The 13,373-nt window shown below is 61.2% G+C and overlaps 2 protein-coding genes across 3 annotated transcripts in view; both read left to right on the top strand.

Moving 5' to 3' along the window:
• Positions 1 to 2,432: 2,432 nt before the first annotated feature.
• On the top strand, positions 2,433 to 10,189 carry WDR97 (WD repeat domain 97). Its single transcript, XM_034763790.1, has 6 exons — positions 2,433 to 3,017; positions 3,629 to 3,750; positions 4,061 to 4,724; positions 5,776 to 5,924; positions 6,601 to 6,837; positions 9,931 to 10,189. Exons 1-6 carry the CDS (start codon positions 2,434 to 2,436, stop codon positions 10,023 to 10,025), a joined length of 1,851 nt encoding a protein of 616 aa, XP_034619681.1. The 5' UTR covers position 2,433; the 3' UTR covers positions 10,026 to 10,189.
• A 1,896-nt stretch (positions 10,190 to 12,085) lies between these two features.
• The window catches only part of LOC117873902 (WD repeat-containing protein 97-like), a 38,829-nt gene continuing 37,541 nt past the window's right edge, over positions 12,086 to 13,373 (top strand). For both annotated transcript variants that reach the window (XM_034763789.1, XM_034763788.1), the window contains exon 1: positions 12,086 to 12,617. The gene's annotated coding sequence lies outside the window, so the exon portion shown is untranslated. The remainder of the gene's footprint in view (positions 12,618 to 13,373) is intronic.

Below are 13,373 nucleotides of genomic sequence, written 5' to 3'. Positions count from 1 at the left end.
CCCCCCCCCACCAGACACCTGAGCTCCTGCAGGCACTGACCCCTCCCCACAGCCCGCATAGACACACCCCCACCCCTGGCCAGACACCTGCGCTCCCATAGGCACTGATCCCCCTCTACAGCCCCCCACAGACACTGACCCCCCCCCACAGACACCCGAGCCCCCGTGGGCACTGCTCTGGCCCAGCCGTTCAGCGCTAACAAATCCTCTGGCTGTAAACAGAACCGTCTCCACGGCGACCGGCCTTTCCCCAGCACTGGGTGCTCCGGGTGCTCTCTGCCCGCCGGTGCAGGGTGGGTGGCATTGGCCTTTCCTGGGACCTGCGGCCTGGCAGGGTCCAGCTAGAGAGGCCTGAATCTGAGGGGCTTGGGCGTCCGGTGGGGGGGTGGCTCCTACAGGGCTGTGGGGGGAGCTCGGGGGTCAGGCCCGGGGGGGTTGCACCTGTGGGGCTGTGGGGGAGCTTCTGTGTCTGGCCAGAAGGGGGTGGGGAAAATGCCTGTGGGGCTTCAGGGACCTGGGGGCTGTGGCGGGGAGCTCGGGTGTCTGGCCTAGGGGGGTTGGTGACTGCGGGGTCTGTGAGGGGAGCTCGGGTGTCAGGCCCGGGGGTGGCACCTGTGGGGCGCAGGGGGTTCTGGCTGCCCCGCTCTGAGCATCCCTGGCAGGGAGGGGCTGCCATGCAGGGAGCCGGAGCCTGGGCTGCTTCAGGGCAGGCGGGTTACAGGGGACCCTGTGCCCCATATGCCAGCGAGTGATCAACGGGCGGGGGGGGGGGGGGACGCTGAGCTGCCAGGGCCCCTCAGGTGAGTTGGGAGGGACTTGGGGGCAGTGTTGTCTGGGGTGGGGGGTTGCCGGTGCCACCTCTAGGCAGGAGGGACCACCCTGATCTCAGCAATGGGCTCCCTCTTGCCCCTCAGAGCCCTGTGGGTGGCCGAGGTGCCCCTGGCCTGGCAGAGACACCTGCCGGGGGCTGAGGTCCGGACGGCCTGACCTGAGGAGATGCTGCTTTCAGCCATGGCGGAGCCATGGGAATCGCAGGACAGTGGCTGTAAGTTGCTTCGTCGCTGCCCTCGCCCCCACCTTCTCCCCGTGCCCACCGTCGCCCACTAGGTCTTTGGCTGCCCCCCCCATGCCTCCTCCCAGACCAGGCGGCGTCTCTGCCGGCGCTGTCCATGCCCAAGACGGTGCCAGAGGAGGATGCAGCCAATGCCCGCTCTGTACACAGCTGCCAAGCAACCTCCCAGCACAGAGCTGGGTCCCTCTGAACCGGAGCCTCCCCTGTGCCCACGACGGGGGCAGATGTGTTTGTGCCACCTTCCTGCTGCACCGGTCAGACGTCCCCTGCACACGCCTCTTCCCAGCTGTTGCCTGGAGTCTTCCCTGGGCCTCGGCCCTCTCTCGGTAGCAGTGAGAGCAGGGTTTGGGCCTGGTGCGAGGCAGAGGGACAGTGGGGGGCACACAAGCACTGTACTGGGGCATAGGGGCTGCATGGGCACCGAGGGGGGGTGAATGAATGGGGAGGGGGTTTCCCAGCCTGTCTTTCCACAGCAGCGACCTCGACAGGGGCGGCCACCACTCCCAGCACCATGCGTCACCGGAGCCCCCTGCCGGAGGTGAGGGAAGAGGAGACCCCGCTGACGAGCGCCCGCCGGCTCTGGGCCTTGCTCCGGGGGGGCATCCGGGCCACTACGGAGAAGGTATGTGGTGGGGGAAGGAAGGGGCAGCCCGAGGCCTGGTGTCCCTGCAGGTGCAGGAGAGGGCAGTGCTGAGCATGGCCTGACCGTGGTGGCTGCTGCCGCTCCCCGGCCAGGCCACGCTCACACCACCACGCCTGCCCGCTGGCGGCACATCCATCGGGATCTTTGCTCAGCTCGTTCTACTAGATGCAAACCCCGGCCTTCTCTGGAGCCCCGTGGAGCCGTGTCCGAGCAGCGTCTGAGCCCAGAAGTCTCTTGCCAGTGCCTCACGCTTCCCTCTCCCCATGCAGTTTCTTGCCAAGCCAGGCTAGCTTTGCCCTGTCCCTCCCCACCTGGAGCCAGGACTGAACGTCCCCAAAGGCCATTCCTTGCAGGTTTCGCCTACTGGCTCCTAAAGCCCCAAGCAGCAGGATGCGATCAGTGTCTGCTCTCCCGCAGCGGGCACGTGACAGGAGGTGCCTGAAACCATCTGATACCCAAACATCACCCGCAGCATTCAGGTGCTCCGGTGCCCTGTCAGTGTGTATCACACTGCGACTACCCTCCCCAGGGAGCAGTCGGGCACCAGCCTGCGCCGCTCCACTTGACTCGGGATGCAGCAGGACATGCTGGGACCTGCGGTCCCCAAGTGGCCCTGGGGAGCCTGGGGGCCAGCCCTGCCCTATGCCGAGTTACCTGCTGAGCAGCGCAATGAGGGCGGTGGGTCGTGGCGCCGTGTGACTCCTCCTCCTCCTGTCAGATGAAGAAGGAAGAGCTGAAGGCTGCCCAGTTGACCCACGGCCTCCAGCACCTGCGTCACCTCAGCTTCCCGCAGCCCGTGCGCCACGTTGCCTACAACAGCAGCACCAGCCTCTTTGTGGTCCTGGACGCGGAGAGCCAGCTGCACCTGCACAAGGAGGACGGCTGGTTCAGCCATGGCACCCAGGCCCCGGAGCCCATCGCGGGCTTGCTGTACGCCACCCAGGTCAACAAGTACGTGGCCTGGGACCAGGGCAGCCTGCAGGTGCTGGGCCCAGCCTTCGAGGTCCTCTCCAAAGTGCTGGCCCCGCATGGCATCTGTTGCTGCCGCTACAGCCCAGAGCTCAATCAGGTGGTGACAGCTGGAGCGGGCAGCCTGTCCATCTGGGCCTTCCGCTATGGATTCTCCCAGCTGCAGTGCCAGGCCACCGTGCAGCAGGGCCTGTCCCCTCGCGACACCTTCACCCGGCTGGCCCTGGACACCCGCGTCCCCCAGAAATGCTTTGCTGCCTGCGGCACCGGGGTTGCTGTCTTCAACATCTCCCAGGGGGAGCTACTGACCTTCCAGAGGGACCTTCACAACAGGTGACAGCTGCTCTAGGGAGTGGGGCGCTGCCCGGCCAGCCCCGGGCGTCCCAGTGAAGAAAGAGGCCGGCATCCACCCTAGGGAACTTCATGCTCCTGGGCTGCTGCTCCATGGGGAGGGGACGGGCAGGAGGCGCTGGGTGGGTTCCGGGTTCCCCTCCCTCGCTAGCTGTGCCCGGCGTTGGCATGGGTGTGGACGGATGGGGCTGGCCAGTTCTGTGAGTCACCGCCAGGACTCCCCAGTGCATGCTGGGACCTCTGGTCTCTCTGAAGCTCACGTTCAGAGGCTGCTCTCGTCTCTATGTTCGTAAAGTGAGACAGGCCCACGCGCTGCCAGGTCGAGGGCTGCGCTGGCAGCTGCTGCCCCTGCCCTGGCTGAAGCAGCTGTGGGACCTTCTCTGAGCCCTCCCTGCCCATCCTGGGTGGTGGGGCAGGCGTTTCATAGACACTGCAGCTGAGAAAGCCCTGCCAGGCCCCCAGGTCTGTGCGCCCAAGCCCAGCCACCAGTGCAACTTGCCATGGGCCCCGGGGCTTGTGCAGTCACGGGGTGACCCTGGGAGGGGGTGGGGCGCCGGAGCCGGCAGGAGCGCTCATGGCTGCCTCTCTCCCAGGGCCATCACTGACATCGTCTATTGCGAGGCAGGGGCGTGCGTGGTGACGGCTTCCCGCGACACCACCATCAAGGTCTGGGACGAGAAGTGGCTGATCCAGACAATCTTCGTGGGACACACTGGTGAGCACCCTCCCCACCGGGGGGGCAGAGTGGGGCACTGTCTGAAGCTGCTGGTCCCCGCCGCGGACCCCTGCCTTGCAGGGAGAGACTCTGCTGCCCTGGGGCTGCACCTGACCCCTCTGCCTCCTGCCCAGCCCTGGAGATGGGGGAGAGGGCTGCCCTCACACGAGGCTTGCTCCCTGGCTCCCATGTGGCCCTCGACTGGGGACTCCTGTCTGGGAGCAAACCTGCCCCTCAGCCTGGCAGTGCCCCCCAGTGGGCAGCCTGGGCATTGCTCTGACTCTGCCTTCCTTCCCTTCCTCTCTGGCAGGGCCTGTGACCGCTGTGACCATCTACCCCCAGGGACCCCTCATCCTCTCTGCCTCCCAGGACGGCACCATTCGCACCTGGAACCTGCAGACCATCGACCAGGTGGATGAAGTGCATGTGGCCGAGGTGGTGGAGCATCTGCAGACGCACCCAGAGGGCGGGTACGTGGTCTCGCTGACCGGCTCCACCATGGACCTTTGGAAGGTCAACCAGCTCTATTCCCTGCACACCCGGCTGGGTGCCGCCGTGACGCGCCTCTGTACCATCGACCTGAGTGCCGTGGGCAGCTTCCCAGTGCGGGCTGTGTGCGCGTGCCAGGACTCCACCGTGCGGCTCGTGGCCGCGCACACCGGCCGCATCCTCTCCACCCTGCTGCTGGACAGGCCCTGCCAGGCCGTGGAGGTGGCCTACTGTCTGCCCAAGGAGACCCTGTTCGTGCTGCTGGAGCTGGGCCAGCTCCTGAGGGTGAACGCCGCGGTCAACCCCATGAGCGTCAAGAAGATGGTGGCGCCCTGGAGCGAGTCGGCACGGCCCTGCTGCCTGCTCGTCTACAGCCATATCGTGGACCCCAAGAAGGCCTATGCGCAATGGCGGGAGATCGTGGAGCAGAAAGGGGACAAGAAGTCCTGGGCACGGCTCCCGCTAAAGCTGCAGGACAAAAACAGGTAAGGATTAGACCCAGCACCGCTCCCCACCCCAGCCCCTCACAGATGGGGGCATTGCGGGGAGCAGGGCGGGGAGCTCTCAGCAGGGGGTGCTGTGGGGACCGGGGCAGGAGCACTGGCTGGGGCAGGGAGCTCCTGGTGACCCCAGCCCTGGTCTCTCCCAGCAGGGGGCACTGCGGAGAGCGGGGCGGGAGCATTGGCTGGGTGGGAGCTCCAGCCCTGGTCTCTCCCAGCAGGGAGCGCTGAGGAGAGCGGGGTGGGAGCATTGGCTGGGCGGGAGCTCCAGTCCCAGCCTCTCCCAGCAGGGGGTGCAGTGGGGGGCGGAGCAGGAGCGCTGGTTGGGGCAGCTCCCGGTGACTCCAGCCCTGGTCTCTCCCAGCAGGGGGCGCTGAGGAGAGCGGGTTGGGAGCATTGGCTGGGTGGGAGCTCCAGCCCTGGTCTCTCCTAGCAGGGGGCGCTGCGGAGAGCGGGTTGGGAGCAGGGCCGGCTTTAGGCCAATTCCACCAATTCCCCCGAATCGGGCCCCGCGCCTAAGAGGGCCCCGCGCCGAGTGGCAGGGCCGCCCAGAGTGGGGGGCAAGTGGCAGAGAATCCCTTCCCTGGCTAGAGGCGCCTTTTTAATTTTTACTCACCCGACGGCGCTCTGTGTCTTTGGCGACACTTTGGCGGCGGGTCCTTCAGTGCCGCCGAAGACCCGTAGCGAGTGAAGGACCTGCCACCAAAGACTAGGAGCGCCGCCCGGTGAGTACAAACCCCACGTGTTTTTTTTATGTTTTTTTTGTTTTTGTTTTTTTAAGTCAACCCTGCCGGGGCCCCGTCGAAACTATTTGAATCGGGCCCCGCACTTCCTAAAGCCGGCCCTGGTTGGGAGCATAGGCTGGGTGGGAGCTCCAGTCCTAGCCTCTCCCAGCAGGGGGTGCAGTGGGGGGCGGAGCAGGAGCGCTGGTTGGGGCAGCTCCCGGTGACTCCAGCCCCAGCCTGTCCGGTGGGTTCGCTGTTGTGGTGCTGTGGTAGTTTGTGGCTGTGCCGCGGGTGATGTGCGTCGCCCGCAGGTACCTGCTAGTGCTGGGACAGGAGGACGGCTCGCTCTGCGTGCTCCGGTGGTTCACCGGGCGTGTTCAGTACCAGGTGGAGGCTCACGGCTCGGAGAGGGTGACCGCGCTGGCTGCCTACCCCCACGACACCTGGATCATCTCAGCCGGTGAGTGCGCTGAGCACCGGGCAGCAGGGCTTTCTGTACACCCCCAGTGACTGCCGGCCCGGGGCAGGGATCCCCATGGAGCCCTTGAAGGGCAGAGCCCTCCCTGTGCAGCGATGGCATGGACGGGGCCCCAGGGGGCAGGGGGCAGGTCCTCACGGGCTGGAGAAGTCCTGGCCACAGAGCTCACAAAACCCAGTCGCTAAAGAGGGAGGGAACCGCAGAGCAGAGGGGTCAGTAGAAGAGTCCATGGGCCTTGGGCGTGGCCTGGGAGGGTCTTCCCCCGTCGCCCATCCTGGGGGCGGGCAGGGCGTTCCCCCATCCCCAGAGGTCAGGACACTCCACCATTCCCCAGCCTCGGAGGGACCAGGTGTCCCCTTCATCCCGGGAGGAAGGCAGATGTTTCCCGCATGACCGGGGGGGCAGGAGCTGAGGGATTGTCCCCCATTTCCATCCGTTTCGCGTGTTTCATCAAACTAATGAAAAGCTCTGTGACAGTGGCACCTGAAAGGAGAAGTCTGGGTAGTTTGCAGCAAGGCCCCTGTGAGCTGACCGCCCCAGCCAGGCCACAGCCCATGCTGGTGGGGGCTGGCGAGGGCCAGGGCCAGGGCCTGCTGCAGCCCAGCGTGGGGCCTGGTGGGAGCAGCCTGGCAGTGCCCCTCTGCCTGGCCCGCTGCAGGTGGCGATCGCACGGTGAAAGTCTGGCGCATCTTCCCCTACATTGACGAGTGCCTGACCCTGCTGCGGAGCTTCTCCTGCCAGCATCCCGTGCTGCACATGTGCCCGCTGGGCTCCACGCTGGGCACCGCCATCCAGGACCCCGAGAGTGCCACCTACAGCATCGTCCAGTACGACCTGCTGGCCCAGAGCCGCCAGGAGCACGGCCCCGAGGACGACCCGCTGGACGAGATCACGGGTAAGAGCCCGGCTGCCCGGCGGCTTCTGCTCCTCCCCTCAGGGCCTGCGTCGGCACCCAGAGCAGGAGCCTGGGATCAGAGGTGGGTCTGGGCATCCAGGGGGGTAGCGGTGCCGCCCGGGGAGTGTCCAACCCTGGGGTGTGGGGCAGAGAATGGAGTCCCATGGGGGTGTCCAGCCCCAGCAGAGGGATAGCGGTGCCTGAGGAGGACTACTCTGCCCCAGATGGGGTGGGAGGAAAGGGCCCCTCAGGGAGCGTCTGGCCCCAGGAAGGAGGGCCATGCCCAACGGGGAAGCAGTGTGTCAAGCTGCCTGCCGTGACTCCAGAGCGTCAGTACCAGCCGCAGGGCAGAGGGCCGGGCCCCGGCACCAGCCCCACATTGGCTGTGAGTTCTGTGTTCGATTTCACCAACCAGTTACCAGGTGTGAGCTCCTCAGGCCCTTCCACAGCCTAACCGGGGAGACACAGACAGGCCCCGTGGGCCCCCCCCCCCCATCTGTCCTGCCACCTGGGAGATAGCTGGGCCCTTCCCCCAAGGATACAGCAATAGTCAGGTTACTCCCTGTCCCAAAGGACCCGTCCTCACCCCAGGGCCCTGCGCTTTAGCTCTCACACCGAAGCCCACGCTTGTAGCCAGCCCTAGAACAAGCTGTCGAAAGCTTTATTACCTGGGACAGGAAACAAGCGTTATTGACAAGGTTAAAGGAGATGAGTTACAATCTCAATAAAAGCTTCTATACTAAACTATACTATATGTCCTAAGGGCTAGCCCGGGCTGAGCACTGGGATCTCTTGCTTATGCCTAGAAACCTGCCCCAGATTCTGAGCAGTATAGAGATAATCAGTCCCTCCCTGTCAGGGGTTTTTATTCCCCTCCCCCCATGTGCTCTAAGCTGTGAACTCAGCTGACAGGAGGAAACCACTTGCACGACTCATCTTCAGGGCCAGGGGCGGGAGGGCAGAACAACAAACATGTTTCAGAGTAGCAGCCGTGTTAGTCTGTATCCGCAAAAAGAACAGGAGTACTTGTGGCACCTTAGAGACTAACAAATTTATTAGAGCATAAGCTTTCGTGGACTACAGCCCACTTCTTCGGATGCATACAGAGTGGAATAAATATTGAGGAGATATATATACACACATACAGAGAGCATGAACAGGTGGGAGTTGTCTTACCAAGTCTGAGAGGCCAATTAAGTAAGAGAAAAAAAACTTTTGAAGTGATAATCAAGCTAGCCCAGTACAGACAGTTTGATAAGAAGTGTGAGAATACTTACAAGGGGAGATAGATTCAATGTTTGTAATGGCTCAGCCATTCCCAGTCCTTATTCAATCCTGAGTTGATTGTGTCTAGTTTGCATATCAATTCCAGCTCAGCAGTCTCTCCTTGGAGTCTGTTTTTGAAGTTTTTCTGTTGTAATATAGCCACCCGCAGGTCTGTCATTGAATGACCAGACAGGTTAAAGTGTTCTCCCACTGGTTTTTGAGTATTATGATTCCTGATGTCAGATTTGTGTCCATTAATTCTTTTGCGTAGAGACCGTCCGGTTTGGCCAATGTACATGGCAGAGGGGCATTGCTGGCACATGATGGCATGTATCACATTGGTAGATGTGCAGGTGAACGAGCCCCTGATGGTATGGCTGATGTGATTAGGTCCTATGATGATGTCACTTGAATAGATATGTGGACAGAGTTGGCATCGGGGTTTGTTACAAGGATAGGTTCCTGGGTCAGTGGTTTTGTTCAGTGATGTGTGGTTGCTGGTGAGTATTTGCTTTAGGTTGGGGGGTTGTCTGTAAGCGAGGACAGGTCTGTCTCCCAAGATCTGTGAGAGTAAAGGATCATCTTTCAGGATAGGTTGTAGTTCTCTGATGATGCGCTGGAGAGGTTTTAGTTGGGGGCTGAAGGTGACAGCTAGTGGTGTTCTGTTATTTTCTTTGTTGGGCCTGTCTTGTAGGAGGTGACTTCTGGGTACTCGTCTGGCTCTGTCAATCTGTTTTTTCACTTCAGCAGGTGGGTATTGTAGTTTTAAGAATGCTTGATAGAGATCCTGTAGGTGCTTGTCTCTATCTGAGGGATTGGAGCAAATGCGGTTACATCTTAGAGCTTGGCTGTAGACAATGGATCGTGTGGTGTGTCCTGGATGGAAGCTGGAGGCATGTAGGTAAGTGTAGCGGTCAGTAGGTTTCCGGTATAGGGTGGTATTTATGTGACCATCGCTTATTAGCACAGTAGTGTCCAGGAAATGGACCGCTTGTGTGGATTGATCTAGGCTGAGGTTGATGGTGGGATGGAAAGTACTGAAATCATGGTGAAATTCCTCAAGAGCTTCTTTTCCATGGGTCCAGATGATGAAGATGTCATCAATGTAGCGCAAGTAGAGTAGGGGCGTTAGGGGACGAGAGCTAAGGAAGCGTTGTTCTAAGTCAGCCATAAAAATGTTGGCATATTGTGGGGCCATGCGGGTACCCATAGCAGTGCCGCTGACTTGAAGGTATATATTGTCCCCAAACAAACATGTTGTGTCCTCTTTATCATCCCACAATGGTCTGTCCGGTGTTGATGGGCCTTTCCTGTGGGGCAGGACGTGACACCTCCCGCTGGAGCCAGCACTTCACACTGGTTAATGTCTCTCTCCTGCCTGGTGAGTTACACGCTCACAGAAGTTCCCAATTCAACCACTCAGATGTTCCCTTGCACTAGGGGATACAGATGTGATACGTGAGATTGATGCCGGCGGCAGCTCCCCACCATTCCATACAGTCTAAACACGACCCACATTCTGATGATCCTGACTCCTGTCTGAATGATGCTCACACTCGGGGGGCCAGGCCGGTTCCAGCCACGTATTTGTTGGGGTTCTCTTGAGACAAGGGGACTTTGGCAGGAGTTGGCACCTGGTCTGGCAGTGTCACACTGTGTTCTGTGGGCTGTGCCCTGCCTGGGGGGGACATGGGGTTGTTGGTTGCCCCATGGGGCGTAGCCAGTTCATGGCGCTCCTACTCCCCCCAGGGCATGCTGCCTGGGGGGCCAGCCCCAGGCTGGGGGGTGGGGCTCCCTGTTTAATGGCAGCTCTTCCCTGCCCCATAGGCCTGTGCTGCTGTCCCACGCTGAAGCTCTTTGCGTCGGCCAGCAGGGATGGGTCGGTGAAGGTCTGGAACGCCCAAAACCAGCTACTCAGGTGAGAGGCAGACGCTCCTATCAAGCCAGCCAGCACGGCTTGTTGGGGTCTCTCCCCGGATCCTGCCCATGCTGCAGTCTCTGGGGGGACTTTGGGTGGGTCTCATGGCCCAAGATGTTAACATGCCCCTGTCACTGACTGGAGCTGCACAGGGTGCTGGGGCCCCGAGCTGGCAGGGAAGGCAGGGGTAGAAGTAGTCTTGGTACATCAGGTGGCAGCTCCCAGGGGGTTTCTGTGATCCAACCTGTCACAGTGGCGTCCCCCTGGGAGCTGCCACCTGATATGCCAAGACTACCTCTGCTCCTGTTTTCCCTGCCAGCTCAGGACTCCAGCACCCTGTCTTGCTGAGCCAGACACTCCTGTCTGCTCCAACACAGACCCAGGGTCTGAATCACTTGTCCCAAAGCTGCAAGTTTACCTGAAAACAGCTCACAGAAGTGTGCTTGTCTCTAGCACTCAGATGCCCAACTCCCAATGGGGTCTAAACCCAGATAAATCCGTTTTACCCTGCATAAAGCTTATGCAGGGTAAACTCATGAATTGTTCGCCCTCTATAACACTGATAGAGAGAGATGCACAGTTGTTTGCTCCCCCAGATATTAATACATACTCTGAGTGAATTAAAAGTAAAAAGTAAAAAAGTGATTTTATTAAATACAGAAAGTAGGGTTTAAGTGGTTCCAAGTAGTAACAGACAGAACAAAGTAAGTCACCAAGCAAAATAAAATAAAACACACACATCTATGTCTAATCAAACTGAATACAGATAATCTCACCCTCAGAGATGCTTCAGTAATTTTTTTCCTCAGACTGGACCCCTTCCAGGCCTGGGCACAATTCTTTCCCCTGGTACAGCTCTTGTTCCAGCTCAGGTGGTAGCTAGGGGATTCTTCACGATGGCTCCTCCCCAGGAGCGCTGCCAGCTTTTCCGCCGCCCCGAAATGCCACCCCCACCACAGAGGCAGCGGAAGGTCCTGCCGCCGAAAAACCGCCACGGTCGCCGCCCCCCAAATCGCAGTGCCCTAAGCGACCGCCTAGGTCGCCTAATGGGTTGCGCCGGCCCTGCTCCTCCCACTTTGTTCTGTTCCACCCGTTTATAGATCTTTTGCATAAGGCGGGAACCCTTTGTCCCTCTGGGTTCCCACCCCCACTTCTCAATGGAAAGACACCAGGTTAAAGATGGATTCCAGTTCAGGTGACATGATCACATGTCACTGCAAGACTTCATTACTCACTTGCCACCACACACCTATACAGGAAGACTCACAGGTAAACACACCCATCTGCAGACAATGGCCCTGGTTAATGGGAGTCATCAAGGTTCCAAACCACCATGAATGGCCCACACTTTGCATAATTACAATAGGTCCTCAGAGTTATAGTTCATGTTCCTAGTTTCAGATACAAGACTGGTACATTTATACAAATAGGATGATCACATTCAGTAGATTATAAGCTTTGTAAAGATACCTTACAAGAGACCTTTTGCATGAAGCATATTCCAGTTACATTATATTCACTCATTAGCATATTTTTATAAAACCATATAGACTGCACAACGTCACAGGGACTTTATCGACTTTCACTCACTGCTGAGCTCCCAGTTAGAGTCCATGTGCAGGAACAATTATCCTGTGGGGAGGGTCTCAGAGCCCTGGGGGTCTCCCCCTGTGGGGAGGGGGCAGCCTGGCAGGCAGAGCAAATCCATGCATTTAGCTATTTTACCTGTTCCCAGTCTATCTGCCTGCCCCTCCCCTCATAGCCAGTGGGAGCTGCGATCCCCCATGGTTGAGTCCCACCCTTGTTGCAGCTTGGGGCACAGGGGCTGCTGGGTGGGGGCTCCCCCCACCCAATGGGCTGGGGTGCTGGGCTCTGCTGACCCCCTGCACTGGGCAGCTGCTGAGGTCTGGGGCTGGCTAGAGGGGCTGCTGGGTCCAGCAGACTTACCCACTCCATCTGTCCCTGCGCCGTCAGCTGGGGAGCTCGGCGCTCCAGACGCAGCCGCCAAGGGGCAGGGGCAGGGGCAGGGGCAGGGGCCGGCAGCTAGTCCGGGGCAGAGCCACAGAGAGAACCCAGGAGTCCTAGCTCCCATCCTGGGCATTAGCCACAAACCCACCCTGCCTTTGAAGGGAAGATCCCAGCGGAGAGCTGCAGCCTGGGGCCCCTTTCCCACCCTCCCCCCCAGCCCACTGTGCTGTGGGATGGGCCGGGAAGCCCCCACCTCAGCTTGGGTCTCGGATGCAGTTGAACTGGGATATGGGTGTCCAGACCTCCCCTGCCGTGCAGTGTTGCTGCGCATTAGCGAGCCGCGGTGGTGCAGTTCCCCAGTACGAACCCAGCCCCCGGGGGAGTGGCGGGGGTCGGTAGCAGCCCGTTTACCCGGCAGAGGAAGGACCTGGGCTGAGCTAGTGTCACGGCCCGATGTGGGTGGGGGCTCCCCCGCCACGTGGCCTCTCTCCTCAGGCACCTCAAGCTGAACACGATCCCGGAGAGCCTGGCCTTTGGGGACGAGCGCGGGGACCTGCTGCTGGGCGTGGAGCAGCACCTGCACCGCATACACCACAGCAAGTACCTGCCCAGGCCGTATCTCACCAAGGTACGGGCGGAGCTTGGGGGCAGCACGGGGCGGTCGGGGTGGGGCGGGGCCCGGCACAGGTACACACGAGCCAGGCTGCTCAGGGATACCTGCCGCAGGGACCTTCTCTGTGCACAACGTCTGCACAGACTAGCCCTGTACCAGACCCTCCACCACTGGGCATCGTTCAGACACAGTGCTGGCAGAGGTGGGGCTGGAGTAGCTGGGAGCAGCCCCCATAGACAGCGCCCTGCCCCACTCCCACAGCGCCCCCTGCTGGGACAGGCCGGGGCTGGGGTAGCCGGGAGCTGCCCCCCGCCAGTGCCGTGCCCCACTCCCACAGCAACCCCTGCTGGGAGAGGCCGGGTCTGGAAAGCCGGGAGCTGCCCCCCGCCAGTGCCCTGCCCCACTCCCACAGCGCCCCCTGCTGGGACAGGCCGGGGCTGGGGTAGCCGGGAGCTGCCCCCCCAGCCAGTGCCGTGCCCCACTCCCACAGCGCCCCCTGCTGGGACAGGCTGGGGCTGGAGTCGCTGGGAGCTCCCCCCACCCACCAGCGAGTGCCGTGCCCCACTCCTACAGCGCCCCCTGCTGGGATGGGCTGGGGCTGGAGTCGCTGGGAGCTCCCCCTCCATCCCACAGCCAGTGCCCTGCCCCGCTCCCCACAGTGCCCCCTGCTGGGAGAGGCCGGGGTTGGAATCACCAGGAGCGCCCCCTGAGCCAGCTCTTGGCCCGCTCCTCACAGCGCCCCCTGCTGGGAGAGGCCGGGGCTGGCGTCGC

Source organism: Trachemys scripta, chromosome 2, assembly GCF_013100865.1.
Source record: "Trachemys scripta elegans isolate TJP31775 chromosome 2, CAS_Tse_1.0, whole genome shotgun sequence".
In the NCBI taxonomy this organism is placed as follows: Eukaryota; Metazoa; Chordata; order Testudines; family Emydidae; genus Trachemys; species Trachemys scripta.
This window is presented reverse-complemented; position numbering and strand designations above follow the sequence as displayed.

Bases quoted from the DNA above. Each gene is read 5' to 3' on its own strand.
- WDR97 (XM_034763790.1), top strand. From the start codon at position 2,434: ATGAAGAAGGAAGAGCTGAAGGCTGCCCAGTTGACCCACGGCCTCCAG. The intron at 3,751-4,060 runs GTGAGCACCCTC...CCTCTCTGGCAG, and splicing joins AATCTTCGTGGGACACACTG to GGCCTGTGACCGCTGTGACC. The intron at 4,725-5,775 runs GTAAGGATTAGA...CGTCGCCCGCAG, and splicing joins AAGCTGCAGGACAAAAACAG to GTACCTGCTAGTGCTGGGAC.